The sequence below is a fragment of the Symphalangus syndactylus genome, chromosome 20 (genome assembly GCF_028878055.3).
Source record: "Symphalangus syndactylus isolate Jambi chromosome 20, NHGRI_mSymSyn1-v2.1_pri, whole genome shotgun sequence".
In the NCBI taxonomy this organism is placed as follows: Eukaryota; Metazoa; Chordata; class Mammalia; order Primates; family Hylobatidae; genus Symphalangus; species Symphalangus syndactylus.
Window position 1 is genome coordinate 58,737,099 of NC_072442.2, and position 25,326 is coordinate 58,762,424.

The following is a 25,326-nucleotide window of genomic DNA, read 5'->3' on the forward strand; positions in this document are numbered from 1 at the left end:
TCGACCTCCCAGAGTGCTGGGATTACACGTGTGAGCCACCGGCCTGGCCGGAACAAATATTTAAGTAGAGTTTCAAAGTGGGTAAGATCACTTGATATTGAAACCAAACATCTTCGATGACACCTCCTAGCCCTTCATCCTGCAGGAATTATTTTCTTTTCACCCATGGAAAAGGTGTCTTGGAACCATTGCCTTGTGGACTTGACCATCAGACCTGAATGCTTAAGAATTTCAGGCGGTGCGCAGTGGCTCATGCCTGTAATCCCAGCACTTTGGGAGGCCAAGACAGGCAGATTACGAGGTCAGGAGATCGAGACCATCCTGGCTAACACGGTGAAACCCCGTCTCTACTAAAAATACAAAAAAATTAGCCGGGCATGGTGGTAGGCGCCTGTAGTCCCAGCTACTTGGGAGGCTGAGTCAGGAGAATGGCGTGAACCCTGGAGGCAGAGCTTGCAGTGAGCCGAGACAGCGCCACTGCACTCCAGTCTGGGTGACAGAGCGAGACTCTGTATCAAAAAATAATAACAATAATAAAAAAGAATTTCAGCATCTACAGGTGACTTAAATGCCAAAGGTTTGAGAAACTCTAAGACAGCCAGCATCTTTGCTGGACAGATACTTAATTCCCAAGTGCTAGGAAAACAAAACAAAACAAAAAATCCAGTAGTTTTCAGGTAGTGTTATATGGAGCTCTTTGGAGGCATCGCAGGAGTTGGCACTGGCAGTGCTCTAAGACTTGCTCTCCTTAACCTGATGTGCTTTGTTTTTATTTGTTTAATATATTAGAATTCCTATCCTATATGAACATACACTTCTCAAAAGAAGATATTTATGCGGCCAACAAACATATGAGAAAAAGCTCATCATTACTGGTCATTAGAGAAATGTAAATCAAAACCACAATGCGATACTACCTCACGTTAGTTAGAATGGCGATCATTAAAAAGTCAGGAAACAACAGATGCTGGCTAGGATGTCAAGAAATAGGAACGCTTTTACACTGTTGGTGGGAGTGTAAATTAGTTCAGCCATTGTGGAAGACAGTGTGGTGATTCCTCAAGGATCTAGAACCAGAAATACCATTTGACCCAGCAATCCCATTACTGTGCATATACTCAAAGGATTATAAATCATTCTACATGCGCATGTATGTTTATTGCGGCACTATTCACAATAGCAAAGACTTGGAACCAACCCAAATGCCCATCAATGATAGACTGAATAGAAAGAAAATGTGGCACATATACACCATGGAATACTATGCAGCCATAAAAAAGAATGAGTTCATGTCCTTTGCAGGGACATGTATGAAGCTGGAAACCATCATTCTCAGCAAACTAACACAGGAACAGAAAACCAAACACCACACGTTCTCACTCATAAGTGGGAGTTGAACAATGAGAACACATGGTCACAGGGAGGGGAACATCACACACCGGGGCCTGTCAGGGGTGGGGGCTAGAAAAGGGATAGCATTAGGAGAAATACCTAATGTAGACGACGGGTTAATGGGTGCAGCAAACCACCATGGCACGTGTATACCTATGTAACAAACCTGCACGGTCTGCACATGTATCCCACATGTATAAAGTATAATAATTAAAAAAAAAGAATTCCTATCCTAAAAAGAATTAGAAAAACCACACTTGAAAAGCTACACTTCAATCTCTTGTAGAATTATTTCTAAACTCTTCTCTACTTATACTGTAGTTTTTCCCTCTTTTTATGCATCTCCTTGAACGCTTGAATATTAAATGATTATGTGACTAAGAAAACTGTGACATTTTCCCAGGAACATAGTGCAGTATTTCAAAGTTTCTTGAGAATATCTGCTACGTGGAAAAGTATCTAAGCTTAGTTAGAACCATCTGTTCTGTTATCAGAAACGAGATAGGCAGGTACAGAACACAGTACAAGCTTTCAGATTCAAAGTTTAGTAGAAACAGCCCTAGCAAGTTACTGGGGTGCTGGAAATAGCAGCATTTGTTATATAAAATTATCCTTTGATGGTAGCTTTTTATTTTGGTGTAAATATCAAAGTCTCTAACTGTCCTTTTAACTAGAATTGCTAGGAATTCTGTAAATATAAACAGTTGACTATTTCTAGGTCTTGTTCACGACTTATAATGTCAGCTGAGGCTAAAATCTAAGATCTAGTTAGTAAAGTAGACAAAAATTATATATATAGTTTTATAGATCAAAGAGCACACTTCTCTTATGTATGGCAATGGGGCTGGAACCAACGCGGTTTAAAATCACAAAGCAACAGGCCCTATGCTTTGAAGAGGTGAACATAAATGTGGTTTTTTTTTTTTTTAAATTTTATTATTATTATACTTTAAGTTTTAGGGTACATGTGCACAACGTGCAGGTTTGTTACATATGTATACATGTGCCATTGTGGTGTGCTGCTGCACTCATTAACTGGTCATTTACATTAGGTATATCTCCTAATGCTATCCCTCCCCCCTCCCCCCACCCCACAACAGTCCCCAGTGTGTGATGTTCCCCTTCCTGGGTCCATGTGTTCTCATTGTTCAATTCCCACCTATGAGTGAGAACATGTGGTGTTTGGTTTTCTGTCCTTGCAATAGTTTGCTGAGAATGATGGTTTCCAGCTTCATCCATGTCCCTACAAAGGACATGAACTCATCATTTTTTATGGCTGCATAGTATTCCATGCTGTATATGTGCCACAGTTTCTTAATCCAGTCTATCACTGTTGGACATTTGGGTTGGTTCCAAGTCTTTGCTATTGTGAATAGTGCCACCAATGACTTTCTTCACAGAATTGGAAATGTGGTTCTGATTCCCTAATTCAGGACACCTAGAAATGTCTTTACCCTGAATAAAAACCAGAGATGAGGGCAAAGAGAACTGGCCAATGTACCTTGCAAATTGAGATGTGGCTTTGGGTCCATCACTGACTTTTTATGTTTTCCCACAAACTCTTTCTTCATTAAGAAAGTGTGTGCTCAGTGAAACCCTGTCTCTATTAAAAAAATACAAAAAAAATTAGCTGGGTGTGGTGGCGGGCGCCTGTAGTCCCAGCTACTTGGGAGGCTGAGGCAGGAGAATGGCGTGAACCTAGGAGGCGGAGCTTGCCGTGAGCCGAGATCGTGCCACTGCACTCCAGCCTGGGCAACAGAGCGAGACTCCGTCTCAAAAACAAACAAACAAACAAAGAAAGTGTGTGCTTTGGCTAGGCACGGTGGCTCACACCTGTAATCCCAGCACTTTGAGAGGCCAAGGTGGGCAGATCACCTGAGGTCAGGAGTTCAAGATTAGCCTGGTCAACATGATGAAACCCTGTCTCTACTAAAAAATACAAAAATTAGTGGGGCATGGTGGTGCACACCTGTAGTCCCAGCTACTTGAGAGGCTGAGGTGGGACAATCGCTTGAACCCGGGAGGCGGAAGTTGTAGTGAGCCAAGATCACGTCACTGTACTCCAGGCTGAGTGACAGAACAAGACTGCATCTCAAAAAGAAAAAAAAAAAAAGTACATGCTGCCAGTGAAGGGAGAAAAATGGCAGGGCAGTGGCGATGGTCTGCACTCACCAAACTGAATTTGTCCTTCGCAGGCCCAGCATCTGTCAGCAGTTTAGTCCTGGGGTTCATTTTTAGAATATCTCCAGTCGTGGTGCCAAGGTAGAAAAAGCTGTCATCATCGGCCATCTGAAGAAGCAAGAAAAAGAAATCTTGGCCAGCCTTGGTGGCTCACGCCTGTGATCCCAGCACTTTGGGAGGCCGAGGCGGGCGGATCACCTGAGTTCAGGAGTTCAAGACCAGCCTGACCAACATGGAGAAACCCTGTCTTTACTAAAAATACAAAATTAGCTGGGCGTGGTGGTGGGCACCTGTAATCCCAGCTACTCGGGAGGCTGAGGCAAGAGAATCGCTTGAACCCAGGGGGCAGAGGTTGCGGTGAGCCAAGATTGCACAATTGCACTCCAGCCTGAGCAACAAGAGCAAAACTCTGTCTCAGGAAGAAAAAAAAAGAAAGAAAGAAATCTTGAAGACCTGTATGTCCTCAGTGATGCCCATGAACCCCTGTTCAGGAATGGGATGAGGTTCCTCTGGCACCCCATGAAGACTTGCAAAGATGCTCAGGTCTGCTTTTATTTCCCCAGGCTCAAAGATGGGTCAGAACAGCTCTGAGGGGAGCAGGGTTAGGGCTACACATAGAATGGGAGGAAATATTCGACCCCAATTAGCCTGTGCATTTCACTTGAAGTCTATCTGGGTCTGATGTTAACAGGCATCCTCTGCCCGTTCAGACTTTTGAGACATCTCTTAAGAGCTCCTAGAATAAAGGTGTGCCCCTCCAAAGAGGATGTACATTTATTTCCTTTATCTCATATTTTCCAAACCCTATATCCATAAAATGACTATGCATTAAGCAAGAGGAATCAGGCCATGGATAATGAATTTATACAGGTTGAGTATCCTTAATCCAAAAATCTAAAATCTGAAATGCTCCAAAATCGGAAATTTTTGAGTGCTGATGTGACACTCCAAGGAAATGCTCATTTGCACATCTCAAATTTTGAATTTTCAGATTAGAGATGCCGAACTGGGAAGTATAATGCAAATACTCCAAAATCTGAAGAAAATCCAAAATTCAAAACACTTCTGGCTATATGCATATCAGATAAAGAATACACAACCTGAATATATAAATCCACATTTAAAATATATTAATAATTTCTCTTTCTGGAAGAGATTGCATTTCGACAATGGACTTCATGGTCAGAAACTTTATTTTCAGTAGCAGAAATAACATCAGTGGCATAGGAATGTGCTGTGGGCTCTGAGTGCCGCGGGCTACATTGCTTTCAATCAGGTGAGGCAGGCTTTCGGTGTTTGATGACAGCCTAGATTCCAGTAAAACAAGGTTTACCTGTGCTGTGTCTAGGTGACTCTTCCCCGACTCCTAAAGGGAGCGGCAGAGGTGAACTTTTTCTTCTTTTTTCTTTTTTTTGAAACAGAGTGTCACTCTGTTGCCCAGGCTGGAGTGCAGTGGCATGATGCCAGCTCACCGCAACTTCCGCCTCCCAGGTTCAAGCAATTCTCCTGCCTCAACCTCCCAAGTAGCTGGGACTACAGGCACCTACCACCACACCTGGCTACTTTTGTATTTTTAGTAGACACAAGGTTTCACCATGTTGGCCAGGCTGGTCTCGAATTCATGACCTCAAGTGATTCACCCACCTCCGCCTCCCAAAGTGCTGGGATTACAGGCGTGAGCCACCGCGCCCAGCCAAGGTGAGCTTCTTCAATCAACATTCCCTATGTCTATACCCCACCTTCCTATCCCCAACCCCATGTACACCACACAAACACCTTGGTCAGTACTGCTAATGGGAATGTGTGCTAATTGTTATTTAATACTTAAATTAATACTTACTCCAATACTCAAGACTATTCTTTTCATCTGTCCTGTTTGGCACTCAGTTGGCCAGATTTTTCTATTTGGAAGATCCAGTTCCCATACTCGAATTGTCCCACTATATATAAAAAAAATCACAATCAAATGGACACCCATTTAAGAATCACTTCATCCCTGAAACTGAAGGGAAGAGATCTAACCATTTTTGAGGCTTCATTACGGCCTAGTGCACTATGAAAGATCTTTTATTCTATCCTCATAACACCACGAGGCAGGTTTTATGATGTCCCCTCCCAAATGAGAAAGTGCGGAGCTTGAACACAGCGGAGCAGGGATTCACACCCGGCTCCATCTCACTCTGAAGTGCACACTACCCACTCTACACACACGTGAGCGTGGGAACAAGGGCAGAGCAAATCAGAGCTTATTAAATTTCTTCCTCTTTGTTCTGTTCTTCTCTCCTTCCTTCCTTCCTTCCTTCCTTCCTTCCTCTCTCTGTCTCTTTCTTTTTTTTTTTTTTTCTGACAGAGTCTCGCTCTATCGCCAGGCTGGAGAGCAGTGGCATTATCTCGGCTCACTGCAACCTCCACCTCCCAGATTCAAGCCATTCTCCTGCCTCAGCCTCCCGAGTAGCTGGAACTACAGGTGCCTGCCACCACACCCGGCTAATTTTTGTATTTTTAGTAGAGACAGGGTTTCACCATGTTGGCCAGGATGGTCTCGATCTGTTGACTTCATGACCTGCCCGCTTCAGCCCCCCAAAGTGCTGGGATTACAGGCGTAAGCTACCACACCTGGCCTTCTTTTCTTTCTAATTGACAAGTAAAAATAATATATATTTATGGTGTACATCATGATGTTTATATACATATACACATTGTAGAACAGCAAAATCAAGCTATTGAACATATGCTTTACCTCGTATACCCACCATCTTTTTTGGTGGTGAGAATACTTAAAATGAATTATGTTAACAATTTTCAAGTATACAACATATTATGAACTATATTCACCATGACGTACACAACCTGTGTGCATCAAAAGATGGGTAGACTTTAAAAATGTGGTATATGTACGCAATGGAAAGAAATTCTGTCATTTGTGACAACATGGACAAACCTGATGGACATTATGTTAAGTGAAATAAGGCAAGCACAGAAAAACAACCACTGCGTGACTTTACTCAGCTGTGGAGTGTAAAAAAGCCTAACTCATGAGACAGTAGAATGGTGGTTATCAGAGACTGGGGGTGGGAGAGTAGGGAGATATTGGTCAAAGGACACCAAATTTCAGTTCAACAGAAGGAGGAGGGCCAGGCGCAGTGGCTCACACCTGTAATCCCAGCACTTTGGGAGGCAATGGTGGGTGGATCACCTGAGGTCAGTAGTTCGAGACCAGCCTGGCCAACATGGTGAAACCCCCGTCTCTACTAAAAATATAAAAAATTAGCCAGGCATGGTGGTGGGCACCTGTAATTCCAGCTACTCGGGAGGCTGAAGCAGGAGAATCACTTGTACCTGGGAGGTGGAGGTTGCAGTGAGCCGAGATCATGCCACTGCACTGCAGCCTTGGCGACAAGAGCAAAACTCCATCTCAAAAAAAAAAAAAAAAACATGAGGAGGAGTAAGTTTAAATGTGTTTTTTTCAAGGTATTGAGTTGCAAGGAAAATTTTAAAGGGAAGATCTGTGGTGTGGTCTTGTCTTCAAGGAAAGAGAAATGAGACCAAGCAACTAAAAGCTAAACCAAATTAGCATCTAACACAGGACTTGATACATGGTCGGTATTTACTTAAAGTATTATATGTTGAATTAATCTGAATTAATAATTGTATAAAAATATCAAGGCCAACAGAACAAAGACTTTAGCTAATATTTTAAGGCAGAAAAGATTAATCTAAAAATATATCAATTGTGGGCCAGGCGTAGTGGCTGACGCCTATAAATCCTAGCCCTTTGGGAGGCCGAGGCAGGTGGATTGCCTGAGCTCAGGAGTTCAAGATCAGCCTGGACAACACAGTGAAACCCCATCTCTACTAAAATACAAAAAAATTAGCCGGGAGTGGCAGCATGCACCTGTAATCCCAGCTACTTGGGAGGCTGAGGCAGGAGAATCATTTGAACCCGGGAGGCAGAGGTTGCAGTGAGCTGAGATTGCACCATTGCACTCCAGCCTGGGCAATAGCGTGAGAGTCTGTCTCTCTCTATATGTGTTCATATATATATATATGAACATATATATATATATGAACACATATATATACACATATATATCTACATGCATATACATATATAACTATATAAACATATATATAACTATATATACATATATAACTATATATATAACTATATATATAACTATATATACATATATAACTATATATAACTATATATATAACTATATATACATATATATAACTATATATAACTACATATATATAACTATATATATATAGTTTTTCTTTTGTTTTTTTTTTTTGCTCCCAGAGTTATATATATAGTAAGTACTCAGACATATTTTAAATGTACTGAACTTTTTTTCTTTTTCAAACAAAGAGCTTTTTCATGGTCTTCCTGGTAGATGTCATTTGAATTCTGAAAAACTTGCAGGACATCTCATGGGGACAATATAGTGGAACACACGGCATTGGGACCAAGTTAGAGAACCCAGCATACATAGGTGCCATGTCAAAAATTTTACTTAAGAATGATCACTTTCTCAGCTCAGTGTCACATGAAATCAAACAAGACGTAGAATGCAGATTGTCCTAAGAAACTTTTTTTTATATAAAATTCAAGTTTTGAGTCCTGAAGAAACATTGCTCTTGGACATCAGAATGGACCAATGCCTGCTGCTTAAGGGGCTGCGAAGGAGCAGAAAGAACCCTATAAAACCCTGGCTTAGTCAAATCACTCTGCAAACCTGAAAAAAGTTGAAGAGCGTCACCACAGCCCGTGGTCAGTTGCTTTAGGTTGCTTGGTAGGGGCTTGCTTTCGTGCCCGTCAATTAGCTTCATGGCCTCTGAATGAATCGTTCATCATAATTAGCCATGGAGCAAATGTAAGTTGCATATCATAAAGCGGGGACAGGAAACAATATAGATGTAGAGCTGCACAAATTCTCTTCTCTGGCTGGAAAAGTAACCAACCATGTGTACCTTTCCAAGATGGGTTGAAAAAAATAGTTCTACTGAACACATACTTCAACTCAGTATTTTCTGATTTCTTGCCCTTTGAACTGGTATATAACATTAAAAAAGGATTTCTAAAATTCATATTTAACCTTCCCTTCAAACTCCAAACAGGCACCTGAGGTCAGGAGTTGGAGACCAACCTGGCCAACATGGTGAAACCCTGTCTCTATTAAAAATACAAAAATTATCCAGGTGTGGTGGCGGGCACCTGTAATCCCAGGTACTTGGGAGGCTGAGGCAGGAGAATTGCTTGAATCCAGGAGGTGGAGGTTGCAGTGAGCTGAGATCATGCCACCGCACTACAGCCTGGGCGACACAGCAAAACACTGTCAAAAAAAAAAAAAAAAAAAAAACCCTCCCTAATTTGCTAATTTAAACAGGGTTCTAATTAGTGAATCTGTAAATTAATTTATTCCCTCCCTTAGGCAGATGCTGGCCTCTGTTCAAACTTTCAGCTAGGTCACCATTAGCTGGTTAAAGCTGATCCTGCCCGTAATTATTTTATATGGCTAACAGTCTAACCATTTGAAACTTCCTGGCAGAATTCATTTGCAAACTATCAGATCATGAGACCCCAATCAAGAGCAGGTGGGAAGAAACATCAATCAGTAGGTGAATCTGTGCAATTGTGCAAATTGTTTCTGTGAGCATGGATTGAAGATAATTCTGTCACAAACAAGAACCTGAGAATAGTTAAGCAGGTAAGCAAAATCTTTTCAGCAGCAATCACAGAATTTTAAAATAACTATAGTGAAAATGCTTCCAGCGAAGAGAACTTTTAATGAGTACAAAATCACAGAAACTGTGATGTAGGGTATTTATCCAGGACGAAACACGTGTTCCCCCAGATCAGAATGACCATGTTTTCTGTGCAAGAAAATATAGCAATTTATGAGTTCTGAAAACTCCGAACGCAGACACGTACTTTCCAGCAGTCACAAACATCTCATCCCGGCACCTGGAGAAGATCACATTGGTGGCATTGCCAACACTGAGGCCGGCTGCAGGGCTGCCACAGATGGCATCTCTCTTGGCTATGCTCCACACCACCACACTGCCGAAATAAGAGGGACCAAAAAGAAAAGTCAAAGAGAAAACAGGCTTTCAAAATAAGAAACAACCATCTTAGTGGTTCTAGAAAGAAAAAAACACAACAGGTTACTTAAAAACAAACAACGAAATTACCCCACCCCTGACATCTCCTCAACCACACTGGATATTAGGAGATACAATGGTGACACATTAAAAGTTTTTTGTTGTTGTTGTTGTTGTTGTTTGTCTTTGAGATGGAGTTTCGCTCTTGTTGCCCAGGCTGGAGTGCAATGGCGCGATCTCGGCTCACTGCAACCTCCGTCTCCTGGATTCAAGCGATTCTCCAGCCTCAGCCTCCTGAGTAGCTGGGACTACAGGTGCACACCACCATGTCCGGGTAATTTTTGTATTTTTAGTAGAGATGGGGTTTCACCATGTTGGCCAGGATGGTTTCCAATGTTGGCCAGGAGCGATTGGCTCACATCTGTAATCCCAGCACTTTGGGAGGCCGAGGTGGGTGGATCACCTGAGGTCGGGAGTTTGAGACCAACCTGGCCAACATGGTGAAAACCCATCTTTACTGAAAATAAAAAAATTAGCTGGACATGGTGGCACACGCCTGTAGTCCCAGCTACTCAGGAGGCTGAGGCAGGAGAATTGCTTGAATCCGGGAGGTAGAGGTTGCAGTGAGCCAAGATTGTACCATTGCACTCCAGCCTGGGCAAGAGAGCGAGATTGTGTCTCAAAAACAAAAAACAAAAACAAAAACAAAAGAATTATTAAAACAGAGACTGCTAGGCCCCAGCACCGCAGTTTCTGATTCAGTACGTGGGATCTGAGAATTTGCTTTTCTCGTAAGTTCCAGGTGATGTGTGTGCTGCTGGTCTGGGGACCACATTGTGAGAATTCTTCTTCTGGGTGCAATCATACAACTTAATCCTACACTGAATAGGGTGTGGATCATAATACAAAAAATGCTTGGGAGGGGGTGTTATGTTAAACATTCGAATTAAAGTTTTTAAAGAAAAAGAATGAAAATGTTATAAATCTTGTTCATGTAAAAACATACCTAACTATATTTCCCAACTTTTCTACATATGGAATGTATTATCACATTGGTCTAAAATCAAGGTATAACCAAGATCACCAGGAATAGGGAGGTAGGAAGTCATATAAGAGCCATAAATTCTCCCTTTTCCATCAAAAGTGGAAAAATTGGGAGGTAAACTACTTAAAAAGTTTAAATGATAACTAGATGATGAACCAAAAATCAAAGACTATTCAAAACAAGTGCCTTGCATCCAAGAGAAATGAAGACATGTCCACACAAAATCTTGTACATGAATGTTCATAGCGTCATTATTAATAATATTTTAGAAGTGGAAATGACTCAAAGTCCATCAGCTGATGCATGGATGAAGATAATGCAGGCTGTCTACACAATGGAATACTATTTGATGATAAAAAATGAAGTATGGTGCATGCCACAAATGGATAAACTTTGAAAACATTATGCTAAGTGAAAGAAGCCAGTCACAAAAGACCACATATTGTATGATTCTACTTATGAGAAATGTTTTAGAATAGGCAAAGCTAGAGACAGATGGTTGACTAGTGGTTGCCTGGAGCTTGGAGGAGGAGGGATGGAGAGTGATTGCTAATGGGTATGGGGTTTCTTTTTATTTTGTTATTTTTTTGAGACAGAGTTTTGCTCTTGTTGCCTAGACTGGAGTGCAATGGCGCAATCTTGGCTCACTGCAACCTCTGCATCCTGGGTTCAAGTGATTCTCCTGTCTCAGCCACCCTAGTAGCTGGGGTTACAGGCGCCCACCACCACGCCCAGCTAATGTTTTTGTATTTTTAGTAGAGACAGGGTTTCACTATGTTGGCGAGACTGTTCTGGAACTCCTGACCTCAGGCGATCCACCCGCCTCAGCCTCCCAAAATGCTGGGAGTCCAGGCATGAGCCACAGCGCCCAGCTGGGTATGGGGTTTCTTTTTGGGGTGTTGAAAACATTCTAGAATTGATTGTGGTGATGATTGCAAACCTTGTGAACACATTAAAAACCACTCAACTGTACACCTTAACATGGGTGAATTTTATGGTATATGAAATATATTTCAATTTAAAAAATCCAAGTGCCTCTGGGGAGTGGAATCTTTATGGTGAGAGGGATATGAGACTCATGCTTTTGAATTTTGGATCCTTTTGCATAGTAGGACAGCACAGTTTCTTTATAAGCCATGGCCAGAAATAGCTTTAATTTTTCAAAAACAATTTTTTTTTTGAGACAAGTTCTCTCTCTGTTGCCCCACTGGAGTGCAGTGGGGTGATCACCACTCACTGCAGCCTCAAACTCCTGGGCTCAAGCAATCCTTCCACTTCAGCCTCCCAAGTAGCTGGACTACAGGCACACACCACCAGGCCTGGCTCATTTTTCAGTTTTTGTGGAAACAGGGGTCTCCCTCTGTTGCCCAGGCTAGTCTTGAACTTCTAGGCTCAAGTGATCCTTTCCACCTTGGCTTCCCAAAGTGCTTGGATTACAGGTGTAAGCCACTGCACCCGGCACAGAAACAAATTTGTTTTAAAAATAGATAAAACAAAGGGCAACAACATAGAGAGCTGGCCAAATAGATTCCAGCACATCTGTACAATGGAATACCATGCTATTATGGCAAAGAATTAGATCTATATCTATGCGTATGTACATAGATGTCTCTCATATAAAGTTAGTCAAAAAGCAGGTTGCATTACAACATGAATACCATGATGACATCAATGGAAAAAGTTTCATAAATAGGTTACAAAATTTAAAAGATACATGCAGGCTGGGAGCGGTGACTCACGCCTATAATCTCAGCACTTTGGGAGGCCGAGGAGGGAGGATCACCTGAGGTCAGGAGTTCGAGACCAGCCTGACCAACATGAAGAGACTCCGTCTCTACTAAAAATACAAAATTAGCCGGGCGTGGTGGTGCATGCCTGTAATCCCAGCTACTTGGGAGGCTGAGGCAGGAGAATCGCATGAACCTGGGAGGCAGAGGTTGCGGTGAGCTGAGATTGTGCCATTGCACTCCAGCCTGGGAAACAAGAGTGAAACTCCATCTCAAAAAAAAAAAAAAAGATGCATGCAAACTATAGGATGTCCACTATAATTGGCAGCTTCCCTTTTGTTTCTTTTCCTCTGTGTAGAAGCTAGATGGGTTGGGTAGAATAAACCCCTGCCACACATTCAGGGTTGACCCCTGACTATCCAAACCAATCAGCTGAACTCCACCCTTCTCACCACAGAGACTATCCAGGGATGGGAATATTGTATTTTTTTTTTAGTACAGCAAGGTTTGTTTTCCTTTCTTTCTTTTGGCTTTTCAACATTCTCAAATGTTCTGCAAGCAAATTTTAGGCAGCTTAAAATTACAGCAGAGATGAACAGTTTTGCCAGATTAACCTTGGTTAAGGGGTTGTTTTCCCCCCCAAGACCTAGTCTCTTTGACAAGGGGTGGGATGGGGGTGGCCTAATGGCCTAGCTCCAAGAATCTCCGGGGGTGGGACCCAGGCATCAGTGTTTTTTAAATCTTCCTAGGTAGTATCAGCGTGCACCAAAGGTTGAGAATAACTGCTTTAAGTTGAACAAAGGATGTTGGAACTCTTTTCTTTCGCTGCAGTGGCCAAAGCCGTGAGGATGTTTGGGCTTCAGAAGGGGCTTGCCTCTAGTGCCCTCTGCCGTGGCAAAAAGAAGGTCTGGTTGGACCCCAATGAGACCAATGAAATTGCCAAGGCCAACTCCCACCAGCAGATCTGGAAGCTGATCAAAGATGGGCTAATTATCCATAAGCCTGTGACTGTCCATTCCCTGGCTGGATGATGGGAAAACACCTTGGCCCGCCAGAAGGGCAGGCACATGGGCATAGGTAAGCCAAAGGGTGCAGCCCTTTGCCAGATAAAGTAACCCGGATGAGGAGAATGAGGATTCTGCGCCACCTGCTCTGAAGATACCATGGATCCAAGAAGATTGATCACCACACGTATCACAGCTTGTCACAGCTTGTACCTGAAGGTGGAGGGGAATGTATTCAAAAAACAACTGGATTCTCATGGAACATATCCATGAGCTGACGGCAGACAAATCCTGTGAAAAGCTCCCAGCTGAACAGGCTAAGGCCCACAGATCCAAGACCAAGGAAGCACACAAGCGCCGTGAAGACCATCTCTGGGCCAAGAAGGAGAAGATCAAGACTTGCCCAAGGAGGAAGAAACTAAGAAATAGAAGCTCCCCATTTCTTGTCTGTAGATAGCACTCTTGGTGATTACATAGATCAGTCATTAAAATAAAACAAGCCTTTTTCTGCTTGCAAAAAAAAAAAAAAAGTTGAGCTAAGAATGTTAACAGGGGATTTCTGGATACATTTCTTTTTTTTTTTTTTTCTTTTTTTTTTTTTGAGACGGAGTCTCGCTCTTGTCCCCAGGCTGGAGTGCAATGGCACGACTTTGGCTCACTGCAACCTCTGCCTCCCAGGTTCAAGTAATTCTCCTGCCTCAGTCTCCTGAGTAGCTGGGATTACAGGTGCCTGCCACCATGCCCGGCTAATTTTTGTATTTTTAGTAGAGATGAGGTCTCGCCATGTTGGCTACGCTGGTCTCAAACTCCTAACCTCAGGTGACCCACCTGCCTCGGCCTCCCAGAGTGCTGGGATTTCAGGCGTGAGCTGCCGCACCCGGCCAATACATTTCTTATCAGAAACAGTCAAGTGGTAATGAGCCAGGGAAGGGGTGACCACTTGTGAATGACAAGAAAAAGAGGAAATCTCATGAAAATTTTGTTGACTTGCTATATAGTAAGAGAAGAACTATCGTTATATAACTATACACAAATATAAATTTCCTTTGTAATAAACCTATGAAGCTCAAATAAGAAAATATACATAGAAGTGTACTGAAGTATTAAATCCCACACAAACCTCAGGTGTTATTATTTTTCTTCTACAGATTGTGTTCCTTTGACATTTACATAGGAATATGTACTGCATTGATTGTTCTTCCTAATATATTTTGTTTGTTTGTTTATTTATTTATTTTTAGCTGGAGTCTCAATCTGTTGCCTAGGCTGGAGTGCAGTGGTGCGATCTTCGCCCACTGCAAACTCTGCCTCCCAGGTTCAAGCGATTCTCCTGCCTCAGCCTCCCAAGTAGCTGGGATTACAGGCCCCGGCACCACGCCTGGCTAATTTTTGTGTTTTTAGTAGAGACAGCGTTTCACCAGGTTGGCCAGGTTGGTCTCAAACTCCTGACCTCAGGTAATCTGCCTGCTTGAACCTGGGAGGCAGAGATTGCGGTGAGCCGAGATTGCGCCATTGCACTCCAGCCTGGGCAGCAAGAGTGAAACTCCATCTCAAAAAAAAAAAAAAATTCTTTTCTGTGGCTAAAAAATATTCTATTGGGTATGGAAGGAGCATACCTCAACATGATAAAGACCTTATATGACAAACCCACAGCTAATTATCACACTGAATGGGGTGAAATTGAAAGCCTTTCCACTAAGACCTGAAACAAGAAATGGATGCTGTCAGATCCCAGGGTCCAGGTCCAGCCCATGCTGAAGTCCGAGGGGAGTGGGTGGATGAGCAGAAAGAACACTCGGGGGCTGTAGGCAGGTGGAAGATGATTTTATTCAGCAGCAGCTCTCATCAACAGCTTTCTCACACTGTCTGCCCTGCCTCCGCTGCTTGAGCTGGCATCTCCCACATACAGCTGCGCAGCCAGCTCTACCCTGCCTTCAGGGTCAGCAGCTTAACTCTTTGTCTCTCTGGGCACGAGTGGGCTGAGCTGTGTCCTGGCTCCCCCTCGTCCATCTGCAAAGATGGACAGCTCTGGCTCTCTCTCTCTCTTTCTCTGGGCACCAGGGCACCTGCACAGTGTCCACAGAGCAATTATACCTTTAACAGACAATAGTGGTATAGAGCCAAGTGATGGCCTTTCCCATGCTATGGCAACATGGCTGTGTTAACAGTGGAATTATACGCCTGCACTCTAAACTTGCTGAGTCACGCAGGATGTAAACATTGTACCTTGGCCTATCCTTGACCAAAGCACAGCCATGTTCCTTACAGATGCTCACTCTGGCCACTTTTGTTCAACACAGTACTGGGAAGCTTGTATAACTCTTATAGCTCAGGCCAATCAAATCGGACTCTCTGAAGGTACACCCAGGCACCAGTGATTCCCTAAAGCTGCCCAGGTGATTTCAACACGCAGCCAACTTTGAAAACCACTCTTTTATGGTATTTTTCTCAGAGGCTTTTCAGACAATGCACACTGAAATATAGATGGGCCAAGAGAGAACATTAGAGGGGACAGGGCCCTTGTCATTTCTGGAAATATACCTTGCAGAAAATAAGCAAATATGGCAAACTCAGCATCTGAAAAAGTATCTCGCATCTATACAGAACTTAAATAAATTTATAAGATAAAACAAAAACCCCATTAAAAAGCAAGCAAAGGACATGAACACTTTGCAAAAGAAGACATACATGCAGCCAACAAGCATATGAAAAAAGGCTCAATATCACTGGTCGTTAGAGAAATGCAAAGCAAAACCACAATGAGATAACCACTTCATATCAGTCAGAACAACTATTATTAAAAAGTCAAAAAATAACAGATGCTGGTGAGGTTGCAAAGAAAAGGGAATGCTTATGTACTGTTGGTGGGATGTAGATTAGTTGAACCATTGTGGAAAGCAGGGTGGTGATTCCTCAAACAGCTAAAAACAGAACTATCATTCAACCCAGGAATCCCATTGCTGGCTACACACTCAAAGAAATATAAATTGTTCTACCATAAAGACACATATGATTGTATGTGCATCACAGCACTATTCACAATAGCAAAGACATGGAATCAACCCAAATGCTCATCAATGGTAGACTGGATAAAGAAAATGTGGTGCATACACACCGTGAAATACTACGCAGCCATAAAAAAGAATGAGATCATGTCCATTACAGGAACATGGATGGAGCTGGAGGCCATTATCCTTAGCAACCTAATGCAGGAGTAGAAAACCAAATATCACATGTTCTTACTTATAAGTGGGAGCTAAATGACGAGAACACATGAACACATAGAAGGGACCACAAACACTGGGGCCTGCTTGAGGGTGCAGGGTGGGAGGAGGGAGAGGATCAGAAAAAATAACTACTGGGTACTAGGCTGAACACCTGGTTGATGAAATAATCTGTACAACAAACCCGTGACATAAGTTTACCTATATAACAAACCTGCACATGTACGTCTGAACCTAAAATAAAAGTTAAAAAAAAAAAGAAAGAAAATAAGTAACTATGTTTAGTTCATTACCTTCCATCATCTGGGCCTCCTAGTGATACCAAGTACAAATCATTTGGAGAAAAGGCCAGAGCTTCAATTTTGCCTTTGTGAAGGGACAGCCGAGCAAGCAGCTCTCTTTTCTTATAATCCCACAAAATGATGTCTGCCTGGGGGCAAGAACACACCGTTAGATCATAGGGAGGCATTAAAAGCATCTGAGGAGATAGCTACCCCTCTTGGTGAAAAACAATTAGTACTGTCACTTTTCTTTTTTCTTTCTTTTTTTTTTTTTTTGAGACAGAGTCTTGCTCTTTTTTGCCCAGGCTGGAGTGCAATGGCGCAATCTCCACTCACTGCAACCTCCACCTCCTGGGTTCAAGCAATGCTCCCTGTCTCAGCCTCCCGAGTAGCTGGGATTACAGGCATGCACCACCACGCCCAGCTAATTTTGTATTTTTAGTAGAGACGGGGTTTCACCATGTTGGCTAGGCTGGTCTCAAACTCCTGACCTCAGATGATCCGACCGTCTCGGCCTCCCAAAGTGCTGGGATTACAGGCGTGAGCCACCGCGCCTGGCTCGTTCTATCACTTTTCCAGAAATCAGATCAGGTTCTACAAACATGAGAGCAACACAATGGAAACAGCTTTAACCGGGAACTTTTGTTTGTGAGCATTATCAGTCACAAGCTGCAACCTCGGGTGTAAAATCATCAGAGTCCTTCACTCCTGGTCTGACAGAATGAAAATGAGTTAAAAGAGAAGTCAAAAGGAAGAAGAAGGAAGAATAAAGCACGTTGCCACACAGAACTAACAACTTGAAGTGGGGCAGTTCTTCTAGGGAGGCACCTCTAGATAAATTGACAATGAGTCGTTTTCACTGTATTCACCTTGAACCCCATGAATGTGACTTGTCCGGAGGCGATGTACTCTCCAGACCTGGAGATGGCCAAGCAGGAGACGTTGTTGCCATGACCCTGTAGGAAGTTCTGCTCTTTAGTATTTATTGCCTGAATGAGGACTGTGCAACCAAGAGGATAAATCATATGCTCCTGGTCAGGATGGCATTTGAGACCAGTAGGCACATGTCCTAAAAGAGAGAGATTCACAGTAATAATAATCAGGTGCAGAAGTGGCTAGGAATTTTCTACTTGAGTACAAAACACAACACTTTTTTTTTTTGTGACGGAGTCTTGCTCTTGTCACCCAGCCTGGGATGCAATGGCACAGTCTTGGCTCACTGCAACCTTCACCTCCTGGGTTCAAGTGATTCTCCTGCTTCAGCCTCCCAAGTAGCTGGGATTACAGGCACCTGCCACCACACCCAGCTAATTTTTTTTGTATTTTTAGTAGGGACGGGGTTTCACCATGTTGGTCAGGCTGGTCTTGAACTCCTGACCTCGTGATCTGCCCACCTCAGTCTCCCAAAGTGCTGGGATTACAGACGTGAGCCACCGCGCCCAGCCAACACTTTTAAAATAAGCCTTAGTTCAGCTAAAAGAAGTTGGGGAAATAGGTAATTTTATTTCTTTTTGTTGTTGTTGTTGTTGTTTTGTTTTTTTGGGTCTTTTTTGAGACAGAGTCTCGCTGTCGCCCAGGCTGGAGTGCAGTGGCGCGATCTCGGCTCACTGCAGGCTCCGCCCCCCGGGGTTCACGCCATTCTCCTGCCTCAGTCTCCCAAGTAGCTGGGACTACAGGCACCCGCCACCTCGCCCGGCTAATTTTTTGTATTTTTAGTAGAGACGGGGTTTCACTGTGTTAGCCAGGATGGTCTCGATCTCCTGACCTCGTGATCCGCCCGCCTCGGCCTCCCTCCCAAAGTGCTGGGATTACAGGCATGAGCCACCGCGCCCGGCCATAGGTAATTTTATTTCACTGGCGAAAAGATTCATCTAGTAATCACTTCTTAAACTTTGATGTTCATAAAAATCCCTGAGGGATCCTGTTAAAATGCAGATTCCGATTTCAGGTCTGAGAAGGGGTTGAGATTCTGTATTTCTTATAAGCTCCTAAGTGATGCTGATGCTGGCACAGCAAGGCCTACGGCCAATTCTCATAATCCTAAAAAGTGTGAGTGCATGGAGCGTGAGCAGCCTGCTTGGGTGAGTGCACAGGCATAGAGAGAATGGGAGTCAACTACCTCAGGCAGAGGTTTGGTAAAGATAAAAATTTGGCCTATTTTACTTCACAAAGCATAATATTCTCCAGGTTCATCTGTGTCTTTACAAATGGCACAATTTCCTTCTTTTTAAAGGCTAGGTAATATTACATTGTGTGGCCAGGCGCAGTGGCTCACGCCTGTAATCCCAGCACTTTGGCAGGCCGAGGTGGGCGGATCACGAGGTCAGGAGATCGAGGCCATCCTGGCTAACATGGTGAGACCCTGTCTCTACTAAAAATGCAAAAAATTAACTGGGTGTGGTGGCGGGCACCTGTAGTCCTAGCTACTCGGGAGGCTGAGGCAGGAGAATGGCGTGAACCCAGGAGGCGGAGCTTGCAGTGAGCCGAGATCGCGCCACTGCACTACAGCCTGGGCGACAGAGCGAGACTGTCTCAAAAAAAAAATAAATAAATAAATAAATAAATGAATAAACCAGAGCGAGGGTCCATCTCTCTCTCTCTCCCTCTCTCTCTCTCTCTATATATATATAAAAATATATATATATAAATATATATATATATATATAAAACATTGTGTGTGCCTGTGTGTGTATGTGACATTTCCTTTATCCATTCATCTGTTGAGGGACATTTAGGTTGTTTCCACATCTTGGCTATTGCAAATAGTGCTGAACATAGCGCTGAACAGAACATAGAGGTGCAAATATTTCTTCCATATACTGATTTCATTTCCTTATACCTATAAGTGGGATTGCTAGATAGTCTGGTAGTTTTCTTTTTAATTTTTTGAGGAAACTCTATACTGTTTTCTGTAATGGCTGCACCAATTTGCATTCCCACCAACAGTGGACAGGGCATCCCTTTCTCCACATTCTTGCCAGCTTGTTACCTTTTGTCTGCGTGATAATAGCCATTCTAACAGGTGTGAGGTGATATCTCATTCGGGCTTTGATTTGCATTTCCCTGATGACTAGTGATGTTGAGTACCTTTTTATATACCCGTTGCCCATTTGTATGTCTTCTTTTGAGGAATATCTATTCAGGATCTTAATTCATTTTTTTTTAAATGAACCTGGAGGACTTTATGCTAAGTGAAGCCAGACACAGAAAGACAAATACTGCATAGTGATCTCACTTAGATGTGGAACCTGAAAAAGCCAAATGTATAAAAGCAGAGAGTAGAAATGGTGTTCGTTAGGGGTAGGGGAATGAAGGGATGTTGGTCAAAGGGTGAAAAGGTCTGCTATGCAGGATAAAGAAGTTCTAGAGACCTAATGTACAGCATGGTCACAGCTAATAATACTGCATTGTGGCCAGGCGTGGTGGCTCACTCCTGGAATCCCAGCACTTGGGGAGGCCGAGTCAGGTGGATCACCTGAGGTCAGGAGTTCAAGACCAGCCTGGCCAACATGGTGAAACCCCGTCTCTACTAAAAATACAAAAAATTAGCTGGGCATGGTGGCAGGCGCCTGTAATCCCGGCTACTCAGGAGGCTGAGGCAGGAGAATCACTGGAACCCGTGAGGCGGAGGTTGCAGTGAGCCGAGATCACACTATTGCACTCCAGCCTGGGTGACAAGAGCAAAATTCCATCTCAAAAAATAAATAAATAAATAAAAAATAACAATAATACTGCATTGTATATTTGAAATCTGCTAAAAGAGTTGATCTTCAGTGTTTTCATCACACACAAAAAGTAACTATGTGAGGTGAATGTGTTAATTAGTTTGTAGACATCATTTCACAATGTATATCAACACATTATGTTATACACTTTAAATTGATACAACTTTAATATGTCAAGTATGCCTCAATATAACCAGGAAAAGAATTTTTTTTTAAATTTTGGTTTCAGTTCTGAGTGCCCACCAGGTGCTCTGAAGAGCCTGGGACCTTTCACGGTGACACCTCTTTCCACAGGCAACTCCCGTACTCCAAATATCTGCCAAGGTAACACTACTGCTTCCATGTTAGAGAAAAGTTTGTTTGCTTGTATGTAACTATTGTTTTGTTTGAGTTGGTAGATTATTCACTAAAAAACAGTTTCAGGAGAACAAGACCTTCAGCAAAAATAAAAGAAAATACAATGACCAACAACTCTGGGAACGGGCTGACCAGCCTGGTAAGAACAGGGCAGATGGCATCTGCAGAAGGCCCCAAAATATTGACTAACTTCCTACCTGAGGCTGCGCGCATTTCACAAAGATGCTTTGATCATTATTTCCTCCAATTTCCCTGATCCAGAGACTCAACTCGGTGAGGTGGTCTTTGAACGCCAGTTTATTGCCTCCCCTGGGTTGCTGGCTTCTCCAATAAAGCTAACCTTCCTTTCACCAAAGCTCATCTCTTGAGGTTTTAGCTTTCAAGTGACAAGTGGCCCGAACCTGATTTTGGTTACACCAAGAACCATCTCAACAATTATAAACCCTTGTAATATGTTTTAATATGAAACAGACCCAGGTCCTCCGTTATTGCTCACCTATGGTCAGAATTTTTTTGATTGCTCTTCGTGTTTATTTTACAATATAATCTTTCATGTCACCTTGGCTATTTAAAATTCATGATCGTGTTTTTAGTGAGATAGTATTAAATGTATAGATTAACTTAAGGAAAAATGATTTTTATAATAATATAAAATACCTCTATTTTAAAAACAGGATATGTTTCTTCATAAGTCTCCTTTTATGTCTTCTAGTACCATTTTCCATTTTTTTCATAAAGATCTCACTCATTTCTTATTACATTTATTCTTGGGTTTTTAAAAATCTTTTTTGTTGCTATCTCCTTCTCCATCGAAAGACTCATAAATATTTATTAATATAATCTTCTTGTTCTTAAATGAATGCTTCTTTTATATTTAACTCCCTCTGGAATTTATTTTGGTGCCTTATGTGATTCCTGTAGCTAAATGGATTATTTTTGCTCAAATGGCCAAAAGTAATTATTGAATAAATGATTCTTTTCATTTTAATTGAGTGTTCCTTTTTTATGCAGTATGTTCTTATAATACCAAGATTTATGTCTTTAGGGTGATCTATTCCTACTAACAGATTTTTATTTTTTTCTAATTGCAGGTTCTTTATAAACAATCATATGGCTATCCATATGGAAAAATTAAACTTAGATTCATAATTCACACCTTATACAAACAATATCTTCCAGGTAGATCAAAGACCTAAATGTGAAAAACAAGATAACGTGTACAAAAGGTGTAAGAAATGACTTTCTAACTATGACACAAAAAGAGCAAATCATAAAAGAAAAGGCTGATATATTTACCCAGTTATGTTAAAAATGAAAAACATCTAGGCTGGGCTGGGTGGCTCACGCCTGTAATCCCAGCTCTTTGGGAGGCCAAGGCAGGCAGATCACTTGAGGCTAGGAGTTTGAGAGCAGCCTGGCCAATATGGCGAAACCCTGTCTCTACTAAAAATACAAAAATTAGCTGGGCATGGTGGTGGACACCTATAATCCCAGCTATTTGAGAGGCTGAGGCAGGAGAATCGCTTAAACCTGGGAGGTGGATGTTGCAGTGAGCTAAGACTGTACCACTGCACTCCAGACTGGGTGACAGAGTGAGACTCTTTCTCAAAAAAAAAAAAAAAAAAAAAAAAAAAAATTTAATGACAAAAGACATTGTTATTGGAAGGATGAAGAGAAAAACACAAACAAGAAGATATTTTCAATGTATACAATAGACAAAGGATCATCTCCATAATATACGAAGAACTCCTACAAGGCAATAAGGAAAACATATGCTTCTCAATAGAAAAATGAGCAAGGGATATGGATAGCCAGTTTATGATGAAGGAAATTCAAAACCCAATAAACATAAAAAAAGAGATGCAACCTCATAAGTAACCAGGAAAATGTAAATTATGTCCGAAATGAGATACCATGTCATATACACCAAAATGGCTAAAATTAAGATGGCTGACAGTACCAGGCATCTATGTTGATATGGAACAAAGGCAACACTCATAAAATGCTTGGTGGGAGCGTAAATTGGTCTAATCACTTTGGAAAAGAATGTGTCTTTATTGATGATGCTTGAACGCGCACATGCCCCAGGACCCAGCTACTCTACTCTTAGGTGTGTAACCTGCCCAGAGATAACCTTGTAACATGTAGGTGTGTATTTCTTCAGATTTATTTTTGTTTTTGCATTTAATAATTATGGTTCTTGGTTGCAAACTAGAAGAGTCAACTTGGCTAAATGTAGCAGAGAAAGAATTATATGGAAGGAATACGTATTGCTCACACAACTGGCAGGAAGTTTGGGTCACACTTGAAAAACGGGCAGAACTAATAGCAAGGCGAGACCAAGTGACATGAACTGAAGACCTCTCACGGCCACAATGCTCAATGCTCAATGCAGTATTTGACTCCCAACATACTCTGCTCCTTTGCATCACTCCTTTAAGAGCGGAACTGCTGAGTGGGAATGTCTGATTGGCTGAGCCAATTACGTTACATCTCTCAATTGGCTGCCAAGGAATTAGGAGAGAAACCAGGTGCCCCTTTTAGGCTCTCACTAAAGCAATAGAACCAGCTCCTACCTATCCTGGGATACTTCTCAAATAGAATAGCATTCAGATATGAGTAACCAAAACTACACATGTCCACTACAATTCATATTCTTTGCTCTCCAGACATACTCACACACACTCCATTTTCTCTCTCTCTCACCTTCTCTCCCTCCCTCTCTGTCTCCCTCTGTCCCTCCCTCTCTCTCCTCTCTCTCTATCCCCTCTCTCTCTCTCAAACATATGTACACTTTAAACTGTAATAGGCTTATATCCCATACACTGTATGGCAAATTGCATTTTATACTTAATATATCTTTGACATCTTTCCTCGTTAGTTTATATACATCTATTCCATTTTTCTTAAGGATTATACAGTATCAAATTGCACAAAAGGAATATAATTTTAAAAATTATTGGGGTGAAATTCACATAACATAAAATTAACTATTTTAAGGTGAACTATTCAGTGGCATTTAGTACATTCACAATGCTATGCAACCACCACTTCTGTCTAGTTCAAAAACATTTCTGGAGTGTAATTTTTTTTTTTTTGAGACAGAGTCTTGCTCTGTTGCCCAGGCTGGAGTGCAGTGGTGTGATCTCGGCTCACTGCAAGCTCCACCTCCCGAGTTCATGCCATTCTCCTGCCTCAGCCTCCCGAGTAGCTGGGACTACAGGTGCCCGCCACCATGCCCGGATAATTTTTTTGTATTTTTAGTAGAGACGGGGTTTCACTGTGTTAGCCAGGATGGTCTCGATCTCCTGACCTCGTGATCCACCCGCCTTGGCCTCCCAAAGTGCTGGGATTACAGGCGTAAGCCACCGCACCTGGCCACGTAATTTTTTAAAACTTCTTACCAATGGACCTTTGGGTTGTTTCTTCCAATGTTTCAGCTATTATAGACAATATCACAGTGAACTTCTTTGTACGTAAATTTTTTGAAAACTTGAATAAGTGATTCAAGTTCTTAAAAGCTCAAAGATTATCCTCATTAAAAATTGTAATAAATACTATAAAACTGGCCTTCAAAAATGTTGTAAAATTAATACTGGAAATAATAATTGAGAACCATTTCTTATTCTTACCTTATTATATTACCCTTTTTTTTTCTTTTTTTGCCTTTGCCAGTTTGAGAAGCAAAAAAACATCATTGCTTTAACAGCATTTTTTTTTTTTCGAGACTAGGTCTCACTCTGTTGCTCAGGCTGGAGTGCAGTGGTACAGTGATGGCTCACTGCAGCCACCACCTCCCGGGCTCAGGTGATCCTCCCACCTCAGCCTCTCGAATAGCTGAGACTACAGGCATGCATCACCATGCCTGGCTATTTTTTGGTATTTTTTATAGAGATGGGGTTTCACCATGTTGCCCAGGCTGGTCTCGAACTCCAGGCCTCAAGGAATCTTCCTGCCTCGACCTCCCAAAGTGCTGGGATTACAGGTGTGAGCCACAGCGCATTAACTTGAATAGCATTTTTTTAGCTTTTTGAGCTAATAGCCATTTATATTTATTTATCTATTTACAGGGTCCGGCTTTTTTATTTATTTATTATGTTTTTAACAAAAGTCCAGGTAGTAAATATTTTAGGCTTTGTGGGCAATATGGTCTCTTGAGACTACTCACCTCTGCTAGTGTGGTATAAAAGCAGCCATAGACAATACATAAAGAAATGGGCATAGCTACATTCCAATAAAACTTTACTTACAAAAACAGGCAGTGGGCCAGATTTGGCCCATG

The 25,326-nt window shown here is 42.1% G+C and overlaps 1 protein-coding gene and 1 pseudogene across 5 annotated transcripts in view; one reads left to right on the forward strand and one right to left on the reverse strand.

Moving 5' to 3' along the window:
* The window catches only part of CFAP52 (cilia and flagella associated protein 52), a 66,342-nt gene that overhangs the window by 34,188 nt on the left and 6,828 nt on the right, over positions 1-25,326 (reverse strand). For 3 of the 5 annotated variants that reach the window (XM_055256009.2, XM_055256011.2, XM_055256014.2), the window contains 5 exons: positions 17,832-18,031; positions 16,975-17,111; positions 9,512-9,640; positions 5,414-5,513; positions 3,565-3,681 (listed from right to left, as the gene is read on the reverse strand). In XM_055256009.2, coding sequence (XP_055111984.2) covers positions 3,565-3,681; positions 5,414-5,513; positions 9,512-9,640; positions 16,975-17,111; positions 17,832-18,031 — 683 coding nt within the window. Of the gene's footprint in view, positions 1-3,564; positions 3,682-5,413; positions 5,514-9,511; positions 9,641-16,974; positions 17,112-17,831; positions 18,032-20,061; positions 20,211-25,326 lie in introns of those variants that run through there. The other 2 variants (XM_055256012.2, XM_055256015.2) reach the window with 2 other exon arrangements.
* LOC129469437 (large ribosomal subunit protein eL19-like) lies at positions 13,302-13,886 on the forward strand (annotated as a pseudogene).